Below are 24872 nucleotides of genomic sequence, written 5' to 3' on the forward strand. Positions count from 1 at the left end.
CGGGGCCGGGCGCGCTGCCCCAAGGGCCGCCCGGGGCGCGCGGAGGCGGCAGCCTCGCCGGGGAGCCCCGCGAGGCGGCATGTCCCGTGTGGGGCTCCCATCGCGGGGGGCTTCGTGGGCGGCCTTGGCCGGGCTCGGGGAGCTGCCGGGTCCGGGCGTGGGGCGAGAGGGAGAAACGTGAAACGTGTCCCGCTAGTGGGGGACGTGCTGGGGAGCTGGGGTGTCCGGGCAGCTCTCTGTCCTTACTCCCTCCCTCCCATAAGGATAGGGGCTCGTTTTCATTGGAGAGCAAACAAACAATCCGCAGGTCTCTCTCTCTCTCTTTTATTATTTTAAAACACCRAGAAGCAGAAAGCAGCACAGCTCCGTGTGCTGGCCTCCTCTCGCAACCCCCTGTAGAGGCGATACGGCCTCCGGTGGTTGATGTCAACCCGCCTGGCCTGGGCAGCGGTGCGGGGACGACCCGGAGCCAGCCAGGGCTTTGGTGACAGGGTTTTTGGTGACGCTCCTGCCCCGTCTCCGCGGGAGGGAGGGCAGCTCGGCRGCCACCCCTCGGAGCGGGCGGTCACTGGAGACCTGGTGACCACCGTCAGGATGGAACGTGAATGGATGCGCCCGTGCTGTGGAGCTGTGTGCTGTTGTACCGCTTTGGGTCTCGGGTGACTCTGGTCCCCATCTCTGCCCTGGAAAAGGGTTGGGAAAAGAGGAAGAATGAGTGGAAGGGGGCAGGCACCCCCACGTTTGGTGTCCGTGCCTGGTGATGTGCTCAGTGTAGTGCCTTTCGATGAGGGTAGGTTGGATTGCCCAGACTCGGGTTTCTCCTTAAGTAGCCTCCATGTAATACAAGACTTCCTCCCCTGCCTCTTCTTCTATTTCTGCTGTGCAAGAGGAGAAAGAAATTTGGGTCTGTCCAGCATGATGCACACACAACCTCACTTGGTAAACAGGTGCCTTCTTCTGAGGATACCACCACTTCTGCAGTCAAATATTAACCAAACCTGAGAGGGCTGGTAGGGCTCGTGAGCATGTTTGGCCTCAGCAAGGGTGGGTTGAACTTAAAGACTTCTAACATCTGTTCTACAACCTATGGCCTGAATCCTGCTGTGATCCCTGGGTGAGTAAAATTTACTTTGTAGGTAGCACTTGCTGTTCTTTTATCAGACGTACACACAATATACTCTGACTCTTCAGCTAAAATGTAGGTGCTTCCTATTACAGTGACTGGAATGTCTACCTGTTGCTGCTTGAGGTTAAGTTGTGAGACTAGTGCTTTTAATTGCCAAGTTGCAAAAGTAGTGTTTAGGGTGTTTRGTTAATCTGGGAGAACTGACCCTGTTGAACGTGTGAGAATCTCTGTGCCTTGGTCGTTAGAAGGTGACACCACAAGATTTGGATTGGAACAGCCACATTGATGCTGTATAGCACCGTTACTGTGCAGTAATAATTGATGGGAGAAGGAGGGGCGATAAGGTTAGGACTGGAGGAAACGGCCACGAGCTGCGGCACCAAAAGCTCCACAGGAACTTGAGAAAACACTTTTTGACAGTGAGGGTGCCAGAGCCCTGGAACAGGCTGCCCAGGGASGTTGTGGAGTCTCCTTCTGTGGAGATCTTTAAAACCCGCTTGGATGCAGCCCTGTGCCACGTGCTGTAGGTGACCCTGCGTGAGCAGRGGGGTTGGACTCGATGACCTCTGAGGTCCCTTCCAACCTTCGGCATTCTATGATTCTATGAAGGTTGACTGGACAACTCTTCTTGAGCACTTTGTTGGCTGATGTTGAAGTGTCTGTTTGTATCATGTACATAGAAGGAAATGGCCCAAGAATTGTATATTATTTGTGTTCTGCTTTAAAGAAAAGCATTTCCAGAATACTTTAATTTTCAAAATAGCAAAGTAGAGTGTTTGAGCTTGGTTTGGATGCTGTGCTGTTTTAGTTTGCCCAGTAGTACACCAAGCAATAGTGTATGTCCTGGCAGAAATAAATTAATTGCTGTTCTAAAGAGAAAAAAAAAAACCCTAAAATGCAGTAACCTAATTGCTTTCTTTTCAGATGGCACTTTGCTGATGACTTCTGGTTATTTTCTGGACTCACTTAATGTTCTTAGGCCTTGATTTCATGTTTAGATATATTTTATATGAATGATTCTGGCACCTGCACAGACTCTTGCTTCTAATGGGTATAGGATCAGTGGAGAAAGACAAGGCTATTCTTTGACTTAATATCTGTAAAAGGAAGTGCACTGATGGATTAATGCCTTATGTTGAAGACCTGCCCATCTGCATACTCAAATCTAGCATTAAAAATTCCTATATTGGCACAGTTTTGTCTTCATATTTGCTTTTTTCCCCCCTTTGAATGTCAGAACTGAGTAAAATTGTACCCACACAACTTACGTATATCCAAGGCTGTGAGTCTAGCTTAAGTTTTCTGATGTTGCAGGCATGAGAACCCGAGGATCCTGCTCCACCAATATTTGCTCACGTGAATCAGGTGACAGTTTTCTGAGGTGGACAGGGTTCCTCGCAAGCAAGTCCTAAGTACTTGGTTAGTGTGAGTGCTTGGTAGCTCCCTCTGGTCATATTCTCCGAAAGGAAAGGGAAATTCCTAAGTCCCAGCTTAGTGCTAAAAAGCTGAAAGGGCAGCAGGGCTGTCGGGAAAGAAGTAGAAGGAGGGGGGRAAAAAAAACAGGAATGGGAAATCAGTTCATTTTTATGACAGATGCTGTTTATATCATTTGAGCAGCCACTTAAACAGCTAATGTTTGTGACTGCAGGAGTAGCTCTGTATAGAAATGCCCTGACTTTGTTTTGATGAGTCTCACACCTAGGCTGCCATTTTAAATTAAAGGAAAGTTTTTGGTGTCTTTGTATCGATATTTCCATTAAATGTGTATATTGAATAGCACAGAGATACATAGATGCATATTAATATCAATACATATCTTTAAGCACTAGAAAAATCTGCATTAAAACAATTGACTTCTTATACTACTTTGCTCTCTGAACTTGTTCCTAGACTACAGTGTCCTGTTATTTGCRTCACCATTTAAAGCAGAACAGTTCATGGTCTTGTAGTTGCTGGTAGTGGGGTTAGCACATTCATGTGATCGAGATCTTTCCCTGCATGATGTAAATGTGCAAAAATTAGGACAGACCTTATCGGATTAGGACCGGGGTTGTTTGTCACAGCGTGTGCTTTCCGCAGTGCCCGTGTTGCTTGCACCACGCCCGCGTCTCTGCCGTGGGCGCACTCCRTGCCCGTGTGCCAGCTCCTGCATAAACCTCCATAAGGGAAGCCTTGTCTRAGAGGTGGTGTGAAGGTCTGAGTTTTCCTGGGTGAAAGGGAATGTGGCTGTTGCCCATGTTTTCCAGTAATTCCYGACCGCTGTGATGGTTGCAGGGAGCCTGGTGCTGGCAGACAGAGCTCAAGGAATCCCAGGTCCTGCTACAAGGTGAGGAAAACTGGCATTTTCCTTCGTGCTGGTGGACCAGTCAGTCCCTCTGAGTTGGGTTTGCTGTGTGTGATGGTCCTCGGGCAGTGTTCAGGAGTGCACGTGGGAAGTCTCAACTCCTCTTCCATCCTGGGTGGTTACCGGATGTGGTAGGTTGTTCCAGAGCCATTCCTGCTTTCCCAAGATCACTTTGAGGGRGCCATGTGTCTGTGCTGGTGTCTAATCTCTGTGCAAGTGAAACAGTGGTAGGGAAGCCCTTCAGTATGTGACTGTTGGCCATGTGAATCCAGCCTCATTTTGCTTTGGAAAGTTTCTGTGATCACACTTGAAAATACGAAACAGTGAACAAGAAAGGTACAAGTGTATTTCAAGGCTTTTTGGTAGTGCTTGTAGCTGTGCACCATTACACTGTATGTCAGTGGAGACAAAATTACAACAGTTTCTAGTAGTGGGGCTCAAGAGATCAGCATAGCTAGACACGAGGTGGTTTTGTAGGTCAATGTGATTTTTTCCGTTTATATATTTATGTGTATATATATATACACACACTTTTCTTGTGCAGTCACATTTAGAGCTAGGTACTCAGATTGTGTTTAGGGAGAGAATTGGGAAATGATGGAGCACCAAAGGAGACTTTTTTGGAGCCTTGTGTGTTTTGATCTGCTTCAGGCATTGTAGCAGTGTTTGTGGACACTTCAACGTCAGCACGGTTTAGAGAAGCCCTTGGACTGGAGTTTAGGAACCTTGTTACTTACTGGAGCCTTCATGTTGAGGAAGAAGTGTGTGAAGGAGGGGTCTGAGAGATCATTGGTCTTCTTGAAAACGTAGCTTCTCAGCAAACTAAGAAGAAAAACCYGACCCACGCATAGCAGTGAACCAGGGCAGTCCTGCCACGCAGCAGAAAAGTTGCATTTTCAAAGACCAGGAAGTATAAATCCCCCTGCCATTTTAACATTTGTGCTTGCTACCTCATCAAAACCACTTTAGTCCTAATTACTGGCTCGTAATATGAACTCTGAACTGGAGCATGAAATCACAAGCGGGCCTGGCCTTTGTGCTGACAGGCGGGAGGACTGCCGTGCACGTAGGTCCCTGTTCCACATCCAGTGTTTGGGACCGGTCAGAGCTGCTCATTCCTCATCCAAATACRTCACCCAAGGGCTATTATTGTGACAAACCCTTCGAGGTGCCCAGAGCTTTCACTGTGTTTCCAGTGAGGCCGAAGGAGCACTGTAAAGGAACAAAGCCGCACACTGCAGGGCTGTCTGGCCCACAGCAGTGCCRGAGGTGACTCCAGGTGGCTTGGCTTTGCTGAAGGCTCTTTGCTGCCTGCTGCATCGCTGCRCGTTTTCACAGCTGTCTTCTGCATTCCCTGTGTCTGCCAAGAAATAATCAGCCAAGTTGAGCGAGAGGGCAGCACCATGAAGTATACACTCCTTGAGGGGTAAATTTGAAAGCCCCCTTAAAGAAAGGAAGTATGAATTTATCTATGTAAGGAGGGACCRGGGAGGATGTATTTCATCATGTATGTGATCTGCCTGCGGCTAGTTCCTGCTCCACATCCAGCCTGACAGCTGCTCTGTAAATATTTCCGTTTGCTGATACTAGTTTAAATGCTACTTAATCTCTGTACCTGGGAAGGGTGAGAACACACTTCTTGAAACTTAAGTGCTGAAGTGGAGTTTTTACTGACTCCTTTTTGGTCTCGGACTGCAAGAAGCTGTTGAAAATGTGAACTGTGTGCGTGYCTCTCTACCTGGGATGTAGCCCAGGAAAATCCTGAAGAACTGCTAGCRAGTCAAAATAACCTTGTGCTGTGCCGTGGACAAAGGCAGGAAAACTGGCTTTGAAACTGGAGGTGTCCCAGTGTGGTGTTGTCTAGTGAAAACATTCCACTTTGGAGGAATACCTTGGTCTTCTTTCTAACAAATGGTAGAAGTTTGTGGACAAATACACATGTAGTAGATGTAAGAATCAGGGCGTGAATCCAATACAGCAGGAGGGGACGGCAGGAGGGGAGATGAGCAACTTGGAGATAAGAAGTATGACAAATGAAAAAGAGATGAAGAAGAGGTTGATAGGATTTTCTGGCTTTTCTTTTTTCTTAGCTTTTAGATGGATTAAAATAGAGATTTATGCAGGAGTAAGGCAAGGGGGAGATGGTAATTCTTTAGTCATGACAGTAAGYTAACTGCAGACCAGAAGCAGATTTTTGATCTCCCGTGACAGACTATTCTTTGTGTATAAAYGGCTGTTTTTCCAGTACATCTCTGAAGTCCCAGTATGTATGTATGTGTATTGTTGATCAGTGTGAAATGTGGCCATGCTCTTTCGGCTGAAATCTTGGATCTGTGCGCACAGAGCGGGGCGAAGGTGCCTGGGGAGGCAGGTGGCCGTGGGGCTGGAGGTGCCGCCGCCGGGGGCGGTATCTGGGGTTTGCCTGGATCCCCCTCCTGCGCGGGGCTGGATTTCAGCCCTCATCTGCTGCCATCCTCAGGGCTCCTGAGCACAGAGCTGCCATAACCCGGCGCGGCGGGAAGGGGACCCCTTTTGTTCCCACAGGATTAGGGAACCCTCAAAGGGGTTTCTCTAATATCCAGTCTGAGCCTGCCAAGCTGCTGCACGTTCCTGTTGCCCCTGGTTGTACTGCCAATCAGTACCTACAAGAATTTGCTTCTCTTGTTCTGGTAATTCCCCTTGTGCTTTATCTAGTTTTCAGATCGCTCTTTTGGAGAGTCAGCCATTCCTTTATTTATTTAGTGTTACCTGCCAGTGTTCAGGGGGTGCATTCTCTCTAACTGCTCGGGTTGTGGATGAAGTTACTGAGTATATTGGAGCTGTTACTACCCTTTGCGCCCTGGAGTCCCGCTGGTTTTCAGACTACAGCCCATTTCTCTAATTTTGCCTTTTCAAGTATGGGGAGCAGGGCCAGTCCAGTGCTGGGACTGCATCCATCTCTGCTGGGTTATTGGGCAGCTCTAGGGAACTCTGGTAGCAGAGGGTGGCTTCACATAGGGAATCAGTAGGTAAAATGGAGTTTCCCATCGTAATTCAGACTTCCAAGGATAATCCTGTCCTCTTCTGAGGAGCTCCATGCCGTGAAATGTGGTCACAGTAACATAAAACACGTTTTGCAGAGAAACCTTTCAATTTTTTAGAGAAATACATAACTTTTTATTAGGAAAATAAATTTGTGCCTTTAGAATGTGCACATTACTCATGTGAAAGTGGTGAGGGTCTCTAATGGGTTTCTTTTCAAGCGTGTTTTACTTGAAAGTCTCAGCAGCACCACTTTTGGGACTGCTGCCTCTAAATCCCCTTGTTTCAAGCCTAAATAAGCATTGTGGGCTAGTAATTTCTACTGGTTTAATGGTAATTAAAGCTCTGAGCCTTGCATTGTTATACACACTTGTAAAATCTCTTCCCAAAACATCTTGAATGTTTTTTTTTGTGTGTGTATGTGCATGTTTACAGTAGTGTGAGTTTACGTTAGCTCATATTACAGCACCATAAAGCTATATCTATTTTTATTACGTAACAGAATAACAGTAAGAAGGGAGGGGAAACAAGAAGTTGTTTCTGGGGGTGTAGATGGGGCAAAAAACTGGTGTCTGTTTAGCTGGCGAGAGAGGAGCCCGTTCCTGGGAGGGCTGCCCCGAGCCCCTAACCCTGCGAGCTGGATCCGGCAGCGGGAGGATCCTGCTGGATCCGGCGTCGCTACCGGGAGGATTCACGTTTCCTGCACAGGCGCCGGGTACCTCGGCGAGAGCAGGTCCGGAGGAGCTGATTCCCGCTGTCCGTCCGGAGCCTGGAAGTGAGGGCAGAGCGCGGAGTCCAGCTTCCCGCTGCACGTGGGAGTCYCTCCGCTTCCACAACGGCTCACGAGCTGCTGCTGTCACCCCAGCTCCAAAACAGACTGGTTTCCTATAGAAAATACCTGTCACAATTGCAAGTAGCCAAAATTAGGGTAGCCTCTAGCTGCTCTGGCCTCTACCCTGGTCCCAGCTGTGGGTCTCGCTGTTTGGAGGCCCCGTTCAGAGAGGCTGGAACGCAGACCTGAGCCTGGGCTCAGCCTCCGGACACTGGGGGGAATTGGATGTTGGACATCCAACTTCCCAGTTTAAAACAGGAATAAACAGTGTTGTGGAGAACACACCTGAAAATGCAAACACTGTTCCATAGCTAGGAATTACTGAAAAGAGACTGATGCTGTTCTGTTCCTTTACAAGTTTTTTTTTTAATGTATCTTGGTTATAAACTTATCCTACTGTTTAAGCTGTGCACCTGCTTCATGAACATTTGCTCAATTTGCTCAACAGCAGGCTTAAAAGTTAAATAAACTGCTTTTCAACTTGAAAACAGTATCTGTTCCAGAGTCAGCATGTGGTTGTTTCTGCCAGAAAAGCTTAAACTAAACCATAATGTTTAGCGTCTTACATGTGAATTTCTTGTACTTATCCTGAAAACACCAGAAGCTGAGATGATGAACAGCAGCAGCTATGTATGTGGTACATACACACACACTGCATTTAGCTAGGAGTTTTTTTAGGTGTTGATTTTGTTTAGGTTCCTGGTTTGTTTCTGGTCAGTTCTGCTCTGAACCGTAAAACCTCATAAGCCTAAAACAACTGAGTGAAGTTAATAAGCAAAGACTTGAACAAATGTAGGTTTTTGGTATACAGGAACCAACAGGTTAAAATAAATACCTGCAGCCATAGCTAAACCTGGAGAAAAGCATTGATGGGAGTGATTAGGGGGCAAGGTTTGTTCTGCCTTTCTTTGAAATAAGTTGAAATATGATAKAACACTGAGATCTCTCGCAGGGAATATGAGATAACATTTTYGAGAGGTTGCGTGTAGCACCCGTGYGAGTTCAGTGCCCCGGAGCTGCTGTAGACATGAGCCTGCAGTATCTGATTGGAAAGGAGGCAGCGAGGTTGCTTTTGTGTTTTTGTTCTCTTCTGACAGTTAAATGCTAAAATAAATCTCGGTGGTTTGAGACAATGAAATGAAGTGAATAGACATAGACCGGAACAGGTAGACCTTGCACTTAACTGTCTGATTAGCAAGGCTAATTTTTAACTTAACATCATGGAGCAGCTTGCAGCGTTGTGCAGCTACGCTCAGCAAATCCGCCCGTGGCAGAGCCGGGGGTGGTTTTGCTGCCCCGCGTCGCCGCTGCTTTTAGTGCCTTCCCCAGCGTCGTGCTAGGTTTCCCTACCCAAAAACGGTGTTAGATGGGCCAGGCTTCCGAAAAGCCTTCTGGCTGAAAAAGATAATGCAGACATGTTTACTACCTAAAACCAACAAGTTTTCCCTCTTCCAAGGGAAATGTACTAAAATGAAGGGTGACCTGGAAATACCCTCCTGCTCCCTGTTTCTGAGGGCCATCTTGTCTGGGTGGAAACTGTTAACCAAGTGTAAGTGCTTGGTCCTTGTTTGTTATTGATTAGAGCAAAATACTGGGACGCGGCCAAACAGTTTTACAGTCTTTCTTTGTAGTAACACAAATTTTGAGTGTGTTTTAGCAAGGTCAAGGTTTGGAAAAATGCAACTTTCATATTGAATTAATGATACTTAACAGAATATGCACTTGGCTTTACAAGACCTTGTTACACATAGGTCTAACTTATTTTTTAAATGAGTGTGCTGTGCCTCTCCTATCTAGGAGATGGGCTTTGTGTGCTGCTTCCCTCCTGTTGTGTCTCGTTACAGATTTCACTATGGGTTTTCATGACGGATTCTTRTTGTTTTGGTATGGAAACAGGAAAGGCTGGAGCTTCCTGCCTATATAAGTAAACTAACTGGGACAGTTTCTGCTGCCTTCCCCGAATACCATCTTTAAAAGGAAGGAAATACACAAGTCTTTGAGTATTGAAATAGTGTTGACTTCACAGCAGAGCTGTTTTCCTGAGATATGGATCTAAAAAGTTAAAATGTTGTGTGACCTTGTTAACTATTGTATCATATCATCAATTACATAGAAGCTTCAGTATATTAACACATTGTATTTAGGATTAGAAAGTTTTGGGAAAATACATATCCAGTGAGTATTCTCAATATTTACATTTTCAGAACTGAGCAGCTGTATATTCTRTTTTCTTTAAATGCACTGTCAGTATTTCGGAAGACATATGGAACTTTCATTTTTCTATTATTATTATGAAAACCAGTGGTTTTAGCTTAGCTTATCTGTCAGTTTGGCTACAATCCACGCTTCTATTTCTAGACCTGACTAGGGAAGCTGCATTGAACATGGCTTGGGTTGAGGTTAAAAAGTTAAAACTGCCCCATGTTAGCAGAGGGGGCCGTCAAATCCCTGCAACTAGAGTCATCTCTAGGATGAAGTGGAGGGTTGGCTTGTGGGTGGCTCTTCTCTTTGAGCCAAAAAGAATGTTTCTTTCTAAAAATGTTTTTTTTTTTTTTTTTTAAATACACAGAGTGTGGCTGTACCCTGTTTTTTAATGTGCAAACTGACTTTGTGTTTTTTTTCTTCCCTCCAGCTGGTGAGCCTGCTGCTGATTGGGATTGCAGCATGGGGCATTGGCTTTGGCCTCATCTCTAGCTTGAGAGTCGTTGGAGTCGCAATTGCAGTAGGAATTTTCCTCTTCCTAATTGCCCTGGTTGGACTGATTGGTGCGGTGAAACATCATCAAGTACTGCTGTTCTTTGTATCCTTTTGATGTATTTACTTCAACTGTAGCTTCTTTCAAGCCATCGAAATAACTCACTCTTAATGACCGAGACTGTTGTGATAGACGCTTCAGAAAGAGAACTTGAGTCAGTTTTGATCAAGCTCAGTGTAAACCTCCGCTCCAGTTTACTGTGTTCCCAGTTCCTTCCATTTCTGGTGTTTTGGCTCCCACGTCACAACTACCAACCCCTTCCTCTTTTAAGAAATGTTAGTTTTGCTGAGAACTGKTTATGGTGGCTTGTAAGTCACAGGTGCTTCCTACTGCGTGCTCGAGCCTGTACCATTTTACAAGCTAGGCATTTACAAGGTGTTAATGTTTAACTGTGTGGGAAGATGAGACTTTTGCAGGCCAGTGAACTGGTGATAACTKGCAGAGAAATGCATCACTACCAGCAGATGTTGTCAATAAGCACTTTCTTTTCATACCTCGCCCTCCTTTGTGATCCCGGATTAGAAGWGAGCACAGGCCTTCTCGGAGTGCTTTGCTGCCCCTTTGTGCTCCCTGGCACTGCATAAGCTGTCTGGTGCTGCCTCGCACAGCAGAATTGCTCTGTGTGGATGAGAGAATAGATTCATCAGAAAAAAATCTTACTTTTCTCATTTCAGTCTACTGAAAAGTCCTTTGTCAAAGTGACTTTACAAATAACTGCTCCCTCGGGAAAGAGTAGCCAAGGAACAAATCCACTGTCTGACTTTCAAAACTTAATCTTTTGCATCTACACTGTGATATGTTGTCTCTTTTGTGCTCTTTTTATCACTCTGAAAGTCTATGAGGCTGTGTGTTCCAGAGGCAGCTCTCTGATTTTTTCTAATTAAGTTCAATTCCTTTTCTTATACAAGGCCCCCACTGGAGAGGAAAAAGAAAACAGTCACGGAGTACCCAGAACAGTGTTTTCCTCTTACCTCATTTGGATAAAGTACCTTAAAGTGACAACACGAACACCCAAAGTTAAGGTTTGGCTGTAGCTCTCTCAAACACAAGATCCTCTTAGAGGGAGACCAGAGAGGCATCTTTGCCAATATTGTCACATACGTTCCCTCGTTTTCCTGTCTAAAGAATGCACAGCAGATACTGAACACAAGGTGTATTGGGAGGCAGATTCTCCACTGATCAGACTACACCAATTCACATATTTACAGCTAATAATGTTACCATATGAAATGGACTGTTCATGTTCCTACCCTGTGGGAAACTGAGAGGAAGTTGTTGGCCTTCATTCAATAAGAGAAGTGCTTGAATGTTGGGCCTCAGACTTACCTACAAAAATGCAGCAAAGCAGTGGGGATGCTGTGCAGCAGGGTGTGCAGTCCGGCTCCATGTCCCTCCTCGGGACTCGGAAGCCTCTTGGAGCAGCAGCTGCTGCAGACTCTGTTCGGCTCCTTTATCTTTCAGTTGACTTCAGCTCTGTTCTCAAGCGTGGACAGGCACCAAGCAAGCCCAGTGAGAGGTGGTACCGGGGAGCTGCTGCTCCAGGTGGATCTGTTACTCTGGGTGCAGGGGTTCAGCTCTGCAATAGCCGAGGTTTCAAACCACGTTGTATGTTTCCAAAGGGGAAAAAGAACATGGGCCTGAATAGAACACACACGGAGCATGGTTTCAAACTGATTTACTTAGCTGTAAGTCATATTCTTGTCCATATCTTGAATAACCATTGAGGCCAGCAAGAGGAGTGAATTTCGTTATAAAATAAATAAATAAAATGATTTTCTGTATTTCTTTTTTCTTTTTTTTTTTTTTTTTAAAGTTGTAACAAAAGTTCTAATACAAGGCTGTGCAGTTTCAGGAAAGCTCAAACTGTGAATTGTTTAGAAATTCCTGATGTCCTCTTGAACATGAAACAGGAACTGTATTTAAGTTCTTTGGAGACTTAAGCGTATGAATTAAAACTGACGAATACATGAGAAGTAGGTAGTTCTGGATATAAGGTAAGTAGGAAAGGGTGATTTCTTCCTGACTTGTGCTTCTTCCCTGATGTCCCTGCTCATGCCTTCTTGCCAGGCAAAGAACACRTAATGTAGAAAGACAGGGCCTGTATGTGATTAGTGAGAAAGGTTGTCAGTGGAGGTTGATTGCTGGGGAGAMTGTTTTCTTTTCTGTGTCCACCTGCTGTTATCCAATTAAGTGAGGAATGCTAGCAGCTATAAATGTGATATGAGCAAAATTAATTTGGGAGTATATCCTTAACTAGCRCTTCCAGTACATGATTATTCTTTTGCTTGTCTTTATTGTACAGTTTTCTGTCTCCTGTGCCTGCTTGGCACTGAACAAGGAACAGCAGGTAAGAAATGTTTCCTGACTTGTCAGTTAATCTAGACTATGCAGTTTTTGTATATGTTTTCTGTTTTCCACAAAATGTGCTTTGTGAATCTTATTTCTGTAAAGAGCAGAAATCTTTAAATGGAACCAGTCAGTATCTTCCTTTTAAATAGGAGCTAAGCTTCAAGCAATGCTGGGCTTTGATAGCTAGGGGAAAAAGTAGGTAATTTTGGGCTCAAAAATGCCCATTAGCTGTGTGTATAGCTTTTATTTTTGCTTTTAAGCTTCCCATCTAGGTTCATGGTGACAAGTTTAGTAGCCTGGTACCTTGACTTTATCGTGTGTTCAGAAATTCCCGATAAGCTGACGTGTGATTGCTGTAGCTCCAGTAATCATAATGCAAAGGTGATAAAGTCACTGAATTGTTCTTGTGTAATGGAGAAGGTGATGACTGCATTAGGAATAGAGGTGACCCGTAAGTGTGAAGAGTAAAACCATGGGATGTGGTGAATAATTTTTACTGCACTAAGAATAGGCAAAGAGAGGGTGATTAAGTGATCAACTGGCTGTGTGGAAGCCCATGTTTCATTTAAACTCTGAGCAGTCCCTGTCAGATTGGTCACATCTTCAAATATTAATGCTATTGCTGGGGTTAGGGAAAAGAACAGAAGAAAATGAATTATGGTCATAAACTGTACTAGGTGCTGCTATTTCACAAGCTACTGGAGTTGCGTGAATGTTAAGGTCATACTTCAGTATGTTATCCTGGCAGACATGGGCATTCCGTGGTTTTACTTGCAAAATAGTCCTCAGTTGGTGGAAGAAGGGTAGCATCAGTGTGACAGTATTTGTGATATGGTTTCTTTTTATTGAATGGGAGCAAATGAAGTCCCTTTTGGGGCTGTTCTTTGCGAACACTTGGTTTTGATTCTTTCTGTCAAGGTAGGGAGAAGGGAATCATTAACTTTGCCTGTATGTACTTTACCTGTTTACCTGCATATTGGTTTCCCAGAAGTGTAATAATAGTAGTTTTTATTAATTTAATACTTATGTACTTCTGCATCCTAGAGTCAGCTCCTGGAGGTTGGATGGAATAACACCAACAGTGCAAGGGCAGATATTGAGAGAAACCTCAATTGTTGTGGATTCAGAACCTTTGATCCCAATGAAACCTGCTTGTCTGTAAGTTGTTTAAAGGGTGAAAATACTTGTAACTGATTGTGTTCAAAAATGTATGACTTTTTTTCATATTTTCATAAAAGCCTGAGAGTTTTAACAAGTGTATAAGTTAGTCTGTGCAGTGATGCTAAGCTTCCTTGTTACCTTGCTGGAGRCCTAATGATGGAGCATCCTGCAAAGATTGTCTTGTTATTTGTATATTTTCATAGACTTCTAAAGTTCAGAGTTTTACCTGTGCTTGGCCATCTTTTATAGAGCTAACTGGTTGTTCAGTGGGTGAAGTGTGTCAGGAAATGGAGTGCAATTAACCACTTGCAACACGTTTTTTTACAGGATTGCTTTAGAAGTCACCAGTGTCGACCCTGTCTACTGGTAATAGAGGAATATTCTGGAATGGTGCTGAGATTTGTTGGAGGCATAGGACTTTTCTTCAGCTTCACAGAGGTGAGTGAGTTGGTTAAAAATGGAGGGCTTTTTTTTTTTTTTTTTTTTTCCTTCCTTAATTGCATCGGAGAATAAAGCCTTAAATTTTAGTGGGGGTTGTTACAGGTACTACTGCTACTGTCTCAGGAGTCAAATACTGCAATTAATTAGATAAAGTTTTCTCAACCTATTGATTTGCTTAAGTTTGCCAAAAGTAGGACTTGTCTTCAACAACGGAGGTTTTCACAAACTACTCTTTTATTTAGATTACAAACTGCAACCACATACCAGATTTAAAACATGATGCTGTAAACATGCTCAAGTTTCTGTAAAGTTAACCATTTCACTTTAGCTTTCCAGTAAAATAATAGAGGAATGCWGCTGCTTGTTCCTCTGCCTTCTCCCTGTCTCTTCACACATTTCTGCATTTTTTTTCCTTATTTTTATTATTTGTTGGTGCCTTTCATAGTGCAAAAATACAGCTTTGTGGTGAGTGAAGCATTGAAGGAGCTGTGCTATGAATTGTGTTTTAAACATTAGTTTTAAAAGGTATTTTTGAGTCTTTAGATGGTACCTAAATTTGTTCTATCCATTGCTGAATGAAAATCCTCATTCCTCATGTAAATCCTCATGGCAGGTCTTTCATAGCTCCACAATAGAGCATGTGAAAATGTTCTTCATGCTACTTAATGCAGTTTGCAGAAGGCTCATGGGTGTTAAAGCAGCAAGAGCTATACAGCAACTTAAGCAGAATCACTCTGGCTTCCATGCTGATTTGTCTGTAAAAAATGAAGCAATTGTTTGGGGGGGAAAGGGAAAGATTGGAAAACCTACTGGAAAAAAAGCCTATCTTAAAATGATAGTGTACAGGGAGACAGTCTGAGGGTTATTATTTGCTGTTGCAGTAAAAAAAAAAAACCAGTTTTATGAATCTCTGCCCTTTTGAGGGGAGAAGTCAAAGAATTCTAAAGTATGCATTCCATGATAAATATTTTATTTAATATTGCGTGCACATTTTTTTTCCTTGTCATTGCTAGATGCAAATTCTTTCTAAAGAGGTGCATTCTTTTTTTTTTTTTTTTTTTTTAAAAGGTAAAGAAATGTGGGAGGCTTGATTTTAACAGTAGTCAAATATCCTAAACTTGTGAACTAGAAATTTGTTGTCAGGCTTTTATGCTTAGAAGCAAATTTTGTAAAATTCTTGGAAGTTGTGATGGTGACATCCTGCTTAATGATGTTTTTGCCCTTTGTTTTCAGATTTTAGGAGTCTGGCTGACCTACAGATACAGGAACCAAAAGGATCCCCGTGCAAATCCTAGTGCATTTCTTTGACAAGTTTATATGAAGGACTGAATTTTCTTCGTGTGACCTCTACTTCAAAATATTAATTCTCCATAGTTTCTCATTTCTCCATAATAGGGAATCTGTGTGAATTCAAAAAAAAAAAAGTTCTTGTCATCTTTAGTTTTTTATTGTTGCCTTTCTAAGAATTTCTGACTTGAAGTTGATTAGTGTATGCAGTAGCTGGACGGAATCAGAATGCTACTCAGAGCTGCTTAAATGACTTTGTTAATACTTCCACAATTGGTGTGGTGAACTGTATGTATTCAGTGATTCAGTGAGTTTTATAACACTGCTCACTGCTTTGTCTGAAAAAAATGAAGTATTTTCTGCTGTATTCATGAATTACAATGATTCATATGGCTTCTTATTAAAATGATAAAAACGTTGGGTGCTTGGAGCTGTGTGATTTGGTTAGCCATCAGGATGAATAAGGCTAAATTTATTTTCATGTCTTAATAATGGTCTCCCAACCTCCTATTGGGGTAAAAATAGAAAAATAGAGCCTGAATATTTTGTTTTCAGTAGTGCACAGATGTGCWTATTAAAGGACTATTGTAGTCTTCTCCACTCCTGTACTGCTTGGTTTGCTTTGGGTTTCTGTTAGCTTTAGAATTCCTCTAAGAAACTGAAAATACTCTATTTTTAGTGAAGACATTAAGAGAAGAGTGAATGAAGACCACGAAAATTTAATCCACAGATGAGTAACTTGAAACTTTTCTCTTTAGAATGTGAATGGAATTTAGTATGTGCACAGCATCAGAATCAGTAGTGGTCTGYCATCTTGTTAATGCAACAAACTTAACTTGATGTCCAGAAAGTGGTTGTACAACTATTTTTACAAATGGTGTAAAACTGTTGTGATAACTTGTGCATGTTTCTCTGTCATCCAGCCAAGAGACTTGATTTGATGAGAGACTGGAGAGTGTTTAAAAAAATGGTGTTTAGTTTAAAAAAAAAATAAAAAGTTCAAATGGTTGTGCAGTGTTGTGCTTTGTGAGCAGAACGGAGGCATGGTCCAACCTTTSATGCAAGAGAGACAGTGAAGTAGAAGTTTGCACATCTTAACACCAGAGGTGCACAGGGCTCCAGGTCTTAACCATGCAGAATTTCAGATCTGTTCTGTATCTTCATTAAATGCCTGTCTCTGGTAATGATAAGCAGCTGTTGGGGCCTGAAGGGCACCTCTGAAGAATGTTCAGGAAGAAAAGAGGAAAAGTATTAAGGCCGTCTGCTAAGGAGCTGAGCCACAGGGAAGGGGAGACTCCTAGGAAGGATTAGGTGCAGAGGGAAAGGGATTCTGGTGGGTCTGCCCTTACTAGGCAGTACCTCCTTTCTCATGTAGAGGAGGCAAAATATGTTTAAGTATTTGTTCATAAGAACTCCTCTGGAGAAGAGGTGGCCCATGTTCCCAAAGGAGARATGGTGTTGTGAATGTCAAAGGGAAGAGGTGACCCAGGACCCTGAACAGCCRGAGGGATGTGAAGATGGTGGCCAGAAGAGCTTCTCCTCAGGCAGTGCCAGCTCCAACTCTTTCCTCAACGCCTGCTGCCAGCGCCCTCTCCTGGTGCTCCAGCTGTGAGGGGCTGCACTTCCTCGGCCTGGAAATGCCTGTGTTTCCAACACCTACCGCTACAGTCACCTTCCCGCATGGAGAGGAACAGGACCAGGAGCCTTGGGGTTATTCCGGGGGTGCTACATAGCTGTGTGTGCACAGAGCTGCTCCCACAGCGCTGGCCTCTTTACACAAACAACCGGCCATTCGTGAGATGTGTCAACAAGGTGACAGTCACCTCACGGCTCACTGTAGCAACAGCTCCTTTTCCCAGTCTCAACTGGCTCTGCATTTTGTACATAAGTGTAAATAGGAGGCTTAGGAAGAGGCTAAATAAAGGTTAAAATAATACTATATGGCTGCTACAATTTTAACTCCCTCTGCCCCCCATTTTTTTAGTACTTGTTTTTTGAGGGGTTCAGATCTCTAAATATGAGTGGTGATCCTGGAGTGTGAATGGATTACTGAGAAAATCCTGCACCCTCCTRTAGTGCAATGACTTTTACCAGTAACAGTAGCTGGTAATGAGGTAGGAAAGAAACACAACATCRTCTTTGTAAACATTTGAAATGGATTTATTAAAAAAAAAAATTTACAGTTGGATCATACAATATTCTGTATGCCTTCAAAATTAAAAGCCTCTAGCTTTTAAAAATGCTGCCCAGTACAAGAGTGCTGGTGTAAGACCATAGTGTTTATAGTATACATAAACCAGCACTGTATATCACTAAAAACCACTGTAAATAGTCTCTTCATCCATGTCAGTGAGTGGAGAAGAGATGGAAGATCAGACTTCATGGTATTCAGGGGCTTCCTCCCTCCCCTTACAGTTCAGTCTTCAGGGTATTCAGAGCTTTCTGCATATTTGCAAGCACTAGAAGTGAAATATTCATACATGTTATTTCTGCTGCACTTTCTTACAGTCTGTCTACAATTATGCTAAAGAAGTGTCATTTTTATTGTTAAAATTCTTGCCCATGTCCCTGTTGGTATATTTATTTCAATGCACTGTTCTGCAACCTATGCTGAGCATGAGGAGGGAGCATCATCTGTTTCACTGCATCTGCGGAGAGTGTTTTTGTAATGCAAATGCAGTTATTCACACTTCAGGGACATGAACTGCACAGCACACAATATTCCTGTGGTGAGGGAAGGCTACTGCATATGACCCTTCMCTGCCTCCAGAAAAGATTTGCTGACCCAGGCCATGGGGTTTATACGCAGGAGCACTCATGGTCTAACTCTTGGCTACAATGAATACTACTAAATTATGCAAGTTCCTACTACCTATATTTTCTTTCAAAACGGAAGGCTATCAAAGCTCCAGGGCTGTACCATCATTTTCTTCAGATCAGTGAGTCTAAGTCTAACATACCTTTTAATTTCTGAAGATTTTAGATTTAGACTTTAGAGAGCTGAAGACCAACAGACCAAATGACCTCCAGTGGGCCTGGAAGATCTCTAACTCAATGAATTCTACACTGAATGAAACAATTCTGAGTGTTTCTGTCACAAGACAGTAGAAGTGAAATGGTTATATTCTTCCCAAATCTGTCCCTACCTTGTGTTGGATGACTTGTCTTCCAGCAATTATTGCTTGCAAGTGTGTAATGCCTAGTGCTATTTCTTGTTACATGAAAAATATGACTGCTTTGAGAATACAGTACTTACACAAAGGAGCATCAGAAGGCTCATAGGCGTAGAGACGATTTGAGTATCTTCCAGTAATATCTGCTCTCACAGTCAGRCTGGGATCTGGAAAAGGATGAGAAAAAATGTAGAGGACATGAGTAACATGATTTGAGCATAAGATAATAAATTTTCTACACTTAGTGTTGCAGAAGCATTCAGGATGCAAGCAGATCTGCTAATCCGTTTAGCCTGTTGTTCTATTTCCACTAATGACCAACAGCATGTTGTTCTCCAAAGTAATCAAAGTTTTAGTTTTAAGTTTTGTATGTGCAGGCTTATCAATAAAGGGATAGGTATTATTCCAGTTAATATTGATCAGCCTTAGATCCTATGTTGCATAGTACACAAGTCTGTAAACTGAGACAYCTTTCAAGCTATAAATTAAAAAAACATAGAAAAGCAGCAATTGTTTTGGTTAACAGAAAATACTGTTCATCTAAGTCTTCTGAGAGGCTGATGAATAGCAGTGTGAATCATGACCTAGATTTTTGAAGGTTTGTGGTGATGGAATGTGCGTGTACTATATGAGCTCTCCTGGAAGAAGGAATAGATRGATGTGTGGCCACTAACATATGCAAACTGAAAATGCTTATGGGTGCTAGTGCAAGTGAGCTGAGCACAGAACTAGGTCTTCAGCCTAGAAAATCTGGCCCTTGAGGCATACTGGATCACAGGTGGCCCTAATTTAGGACCAGCTGGGATTAGTCTSAGTTTTAATCCAAGTTGGACAGTGAAATGCTCAAGGGCTAGAGCATGGTGCGCTCATCTCTGGAGGTGCACCCAAGGCCTGCAGGTGAAGCAGAGCACCACGGTCAGGCAGCATCAGCGTGTGGCWGGTGGTGAAGGCACTGTATCCTGCCCACGCTGAAGCAGAGCTGTGATCAACCTCCTCACCCCTGCTGTGCACGGTTGCCTTTTTCTGGGCTATGCAAACCTTCTCCAAGAGGAGGTTCTTGCTTGCTAATTCTGTGTCTGTCTGTATTTTTTTTCCTTCATAAATGCAGCAAAACACAGCCAGAGAGTCTGTATTTCTCTTGGAATATATTCCTGTTATGTGCTAGGCTCCTAATGCAGCAAGGCCTTCAATCCAAGCTCAGCACTCATGCTTAAGGTACTCACCTATGAACAAAATTCTAGGCACATACTGGCCATCAGGTGAAAGATTCTTGTCTGTTGTTTCATACTTAAAAGAAAGCAGGAAGATTCTTATTCAAGATTGCAACTGGGTATGTTACAGATATGTATTTCTTTTCTATTTTATAGTTTGTGTTACAAAATACAGCTTAATTACAAAATTTTACAACTTAAGAAATCTACTCATTCAGATATGATCTTTTAACATCTGGAGTTGCAAACAGAAACATAGTTAAAAGTACTGAACTTTAAATTCTTTTATATTTTGGGGTTATGATAGCTAGAGATAAGAGACTTATTACTAAATCTGTCATGTTTCAGCTTTGACCATTTTTCCTAGACATGGCTATCTATTAAACAGACTAGCTAACTTGGAAAGCCATAATTAAAATAAAAAAAGCTTACTGCTTTCCGTTAAGGAAATATAACTGGGAAACTTACCACAAGATTCAGGAGAACAAACTTTTCAGCCAGTTTCTGTATCTCTTTGTTTTCAGCAAAAACTTTCTTCAGTGCTGCAGTGGAAGCAATGCAGAATAACAGTTATATATATAAATATAAATATAAATATATAAATATATATATGCTTTGAAATCTTGGCTTTAAAAAACGCCTCAGAAGAACTGATAGACTCACACATTGCTGGCTGGCAGACTTTCTACTTTACAGCAAATAAAGATTTATACTTCATTCAGGTTCATTTTTCTGCTATAAAAGATCATCTCTAACAGTACAGAATTTCCTCTTCCTTCAGCTAGTGCAGATCTCTTCAAAGTTTCTCTGCTCAAAATGGAATTGGAGTATTTGTCTCTCTCAACCTGTTCTGCTAGTATGGCTTTAGCCTCCAGCCCTTAAAGTGCTAACAATATAGTGTGAAGGTGTAGGACCTCAACTTGAAATGTCTCAAAAATATCTTAATGCCTGGATCAAGTTCCCTAGGGAGTTACTGGCAGTATTGATGGATGCAAAAATCTCGCTGTATGGACTGGTCAGATGAGGAGCTTGAAAGTTCAGAAATACAGAGAGTATAGGGCAGCCTCAGTTGCTAGAAATCACCCCCAAACCCATTTCTGCCTGGTTTGTTTTGTCTGTGGTCAGGCTGGTTTACAAATATCAGTGATCTTGAGAGCTGAATACTTCCTTTCCCCTTCCTTTCCAGAAGATTTCAGTTGTTGATAGAGATGGGGGTCTTGCCCTCCATTTCAGCCAATTCTAATGCAAACCAAAAAATACGCAGTTCAAGGCCTCCTAATCTATGCCCTTCCCTGTCTTCATAAAGAGATGAAAGTACCTTGTAAGACCAAAATTCAGGTATTTTTGTGCTTGATGAAATACAGTATTTTATACTGATTTTAAAAAATACTATGCCTACTTCTGTATTAGTATTTCACAAATTCTTACTGAGCAAGTATTTTTCCCCCTTTAACATTACATTAACATTTATAATATATACATTATTTACATTATTGTTAATATATACATTATTAACATTTAATAGCGTTAGACAGGACACATGCTGCCGCTGAACGGTTGATGCTTCTCGGTGCAGAGTGCCTACCTTGACTGTGCGGGCAGTCTTCCAAGTGGTGGATGATCATCACGGGCTTATTGCTGAAAAAGAAGGTGCCTCGTTAGGTGGGGAGAAGCGCAGGAGGGACTTGGGGGCTGTGGAAAAGGGGGGCCCGGCTCGCAGGGCGGGGGTACCTGGTCTTGGAGCGGAAAAGGGCTTCCTCGTAGGTCTGTGTCCAATGGAGATGGTCTCCCCAGCCTGCAGGGGGAAGGGCAGGGCATGTAAGCMGGAATTAAGTTGCTAGAGCTGCTATAGGAATCTGAACTGTCGCATGGTTGCATAGTAGGTATTTTTACTACCTCTGGAGAGTGTCTGTGGCAGTTTGGGCTTGGTCTCCTTGGTGTCCTTGGTATCCTTGGGCCCCTTTGTCTCCTTCTTGGGTGGTTCCTTAGCCAGGGTGCAGGAGAGGGCCACAAGCAGCAGGAACACGGACATGTAGCTCTTCTCCATGGCTGCCTCTGGGGAGGGGAGAAACGCAACATTGCCCYGTTTGCCGGCCGCGGCGCTGGCGTGACAGGGCCGGGTGCAGCAGGGCGAGTCAGGGCCGAAACCGCCGGCCCCGGGGCGGCCTGCGCTCGGGGGAGGCCASGCACGAGGGAGGTCTGCTGAGCAAACTCCCCAAGGAATCAGCTGCTTATACTGCTCTCTTCTTCCCATGGGCCACGCTCCTCCCAGCTGCTCCCTTGGGTGCTGGTTGCTCTTTTACAAGTGTTGAATTTGCTCAGTAAAACAAGTGAGTTTTGGCAATTTCTACAAGAATCTGGAAGTCCTACATGCACGGCTATACCTAGATCTCTCAGAATTGTAGTAACCAAGTACTCCAGCAGCAGCTGCTGAAAAAATAATTTATGTAACTTCTTCCTCTATTGCAGCTATATCATCTCTAATGAGAAGTAAGTAGCAAGCTATGTTTTATGCCTATATCATGGACACAGATGCAAGTTACTGCCAGGGTTGAAACTTCAGAGCCTGTTTCCCAGTCCCAATTAGTCTAATCTAGTCCTTAAAGATAAGGAATTATCAGTGCAAAAGTGAGAACTGAAATGCAGTTTACGAGATGAAACAAGGTAGACAGCAGCCTTCCTAAGCCTGACCCTCAGGTTTGGGATGGAGGTGAGGAGGACCTGATGGGAAGCTCCTCAGCTGGGACACTGCTTCCAGTTGTGGGGAGAGCTGGTGGTGAGAGCATGACAGCAAAGTGACCCTGTGACTCCTCATTAAATTTCGCTCTTGAAAACTCAAATACCTGTTTAAAGGCTGAAGATATTCCAAAACCAATTTATAAAATCCAGAACATGCAGGCAAAAACTACAGGGGCAAGAAACTTTTAAAATTCAGCTAAAGAAGATGAAAGTTGCGGGAAGCAGAAACATTCCTCTGGACTTCAGGAGGAGTTGCTGGAGAAGGCATTAGCTGAACTGCATCAATCTGAATGGCTCATTGTCACTGGGACATCAGCAAACTTCCAACATCCCCAGAGCCATTGTTTCAAAGGCTCAAAACATACTTTTGAAAGACTGCCTTCTGCCCTGAGAAAAGTCCCCTTTGCAAGGAAGAAAATTACATAAAGTTAATTTTTACTTCAAAGGATTTCCAGTGCTGCCTAGTGAGTTGTTCTTGCTTGCTCCAAAAGAAATGCGTAAAGAGACAAAAAAAGCATTTGCCAACAAGGAAACCAAAGACAGAAAATCACTAGACCTGCTCTTYTAACACTTCACCTGTGCAAAGCTCTGTGCACTTCTGCTAAGTTCTCCACCCCACATAGCCTCTCCCTTCCTGCCTCTTTTAACCTGAAAAGGCAGCATTTCCCAACACACTTTCTTTTTGGCAAGCTGTCCCACCGTGTCCCCAGGTTGCTGCATTCTTTTCTTCCCCTCCATGAGCTGCTTGCCTCTAGGTAACCCGATCCTGCAGGTGTTTCAGGCCCTGTCCAAGAAGCTTGCATTGCTTTACCTTGTTTACTCGCCCGCTGCCTGTCCAGGTGRGAGGGTGTCTGCAGTTACAGTGTGAGCACTGCAGTTCCTGCTGCCTATTTATGCACCTTCCTGCACCCCAGCTCCACCCCGAGCTGGGGATTTGAATATATTGCCAAAGAGCTAAATCTTCCAACTTCCTCCCAACCAAAACACTCTTGGTTAATTTTGAAATGAAATAACATTAATGTTTCCTTTTGTAACCTATATATAAAGCTCAGAGATGATTCTGATGACTTTTTGGACATTTTTAAAAGGGGATTTTAAAATGTTGGCAAAGCTCCAAGTCCAAGTAAGCTTAAACCCAGACTCATGATTTGCCTGAGGAGTGATTTGTCTTTTTTTGATTGGCTGAGAATTGAACCTGAGTCCGTGTTCTTGTAGTCCTCTAAAAAATTAGATGATGACTCAGTACTTAAGGTGTTAACTAGATATTTAACCATGCACATTATACGGATCTATATATACATGTGCACATATAGCACTTTATAGGAAAAGTTTTAATGGAACATTAATGAAAGTTGATGAAGCTCTTCCCTAAAAGCCTACTTAGAAGCCATCAAAATCGTCTATGTTCATAAGCTGATATCTAAATAAATTCAAATGTCATGATTAATTCTGAAGACACTTATTTTAGCTACAATATAGCAATCTACCATTCTGGGTTTCAGATGTGTGTAGTTCAGTGTATGCCTCAGGAAGACTGTAGACCATCTTATATTACTAGGAGGTTATCCTTACTAGTGGCACAGATTGCAGATAATACTTTAAGAGGTCACAGCGCTCTTGTCCTGGGTAATATACATGGAAACTAAAAGCACTATGTGTGCCTCATATATTTTAGTGAGACTTAATTCACATCTCCACAAGCAGTGAGCACTTAACATTACTCAGTTGGGTAGATGAAATCAATCAGACATGGCCTTTCCTTTTTGAAATTTGTTGCGTTTTTGATAGCTGCTAATGACACCATTTTATTTGTGTGTGTGTGAATGAATTTCAGAGAAAATGATGCTTTGGATTACAGTTTTCTTAAACCTTTTTAAAATAACAGGAAATTAAGGAGCAAGATGGTAAACGCAAGCAACAAATAATTACTGTTCCTTACAAATGTGCCTTTAGGTGCTTTGCTCAGATATTTGACTTCAAGTGTTAGAAGGGTGATATTGTATGGGAAAACAAAGCTTTTGGGGAGGCTCATCATTTTAACTCCCATTTCTATGTTTCATGTCATGTACAGTGGGATAACTGAATGAAATAAGAAAGACATTGCATACAAATTTTTGCTCCTATTAGAATATTTCTCCCAGAAGGCTCAGAGATGTATTTTGTCAGCTGTTACACTGTGAATCCAAGTCATTTCCACTCTAAGGTGTGTGGGTTTTTTTTCTTAAAACTTCAAAAAAAGTTCTCTAAGTACTGAGTATTTGGAACAACTCTCTGAACAATCAAGTAGCATCCTTAATCCACCTCAGTGTGGATTTAGGAGTCAAATAATTGGGTACCCGTTTTTGAAACCTTTGTCTTATCTCTGGCAATTCTAAATTATAATTTAACATATTCTTGCTGACTTGTCAGGCTGCACTTAGTAGTGTATGTTTG

The 24872-nt window shown here is 42.9% G+C and overlaps 2 protein-coding genes across 2 annotated transcripts in view; one reads left to right on the forward strand and one right to left on the reverse strand.

The window, feature by feature from the left end:
* The window catches only part of TSPAN13 (tetraspanin 13), a 16931-nt gene extending 728 nt beyond the window's left edge, over positions 1-16203 (forward strand). Inside the window, exons 2-7 of the mRNA XM_026045106.1 lie at positions 3401-3452; positions 9956-10123; positions 12345-12425; positions 13472-13585; positions 13916-14026; positions 15263-16203. Of these exons, the coding sequence (XP_025900891.1) occupies positions 3401-3452; positions 9956-10123; positions 12345-12425; positions 13472-13585; positions 13916-14026; positions 15263-15337 (601 nt within the window). The 3' untranslated portion in view covers positions 15338-16203. The remainder of the gene's footprint in view (positions 1-3400; positions 3453-9955; positions 10124-12344; positions 12426-13471; positions 13586-13915; positions 14027-15262) is intronic.
* A 1309-nt stretch (positions 16204-17512) lies between these two features.
* Positions 17513-21747, reverse strand: AGR2 (anterior gradient 2, protein disulphide isomerase family member). The gene is made up of 7 exons (XM_026045007.1): positions 21597-21747; positions 21432-21495; positions 21286-21338; positions 20169-20242; positions 19713-19776; positions 18573-18656; positions 17513-17775 (listed from the first exon to the last, which is right to left on the reverse strand). Exons 1-7 carry the CDS (start codon positions 21745-21747, stop codon positions 17726-17728), a joined length of 540 nt encoding a protein of 179 aa, XP_025900792.1. The 3' UTR covers positions 17513-17725.
* Between the last annotated feature and the right edge of the window lie 3125 nt (positions 21748-24872).

Source organism: Nothoprocta perdicaria, unplaced genomic scaffold, assembly GCF_003342845.1.
Source record: "Nothoprocta perdicaria isolate Ctin4 unplaced genomic scaffold, notPer1 scaffold_106, whole genome shotgun sequence".
Lineage (NCBI taxonomy): Eukaryota > Metazoa > Chordata > Aves > Tinamiformes > Tinamidae > Nothoprocta > Nothoprocta perdicaria.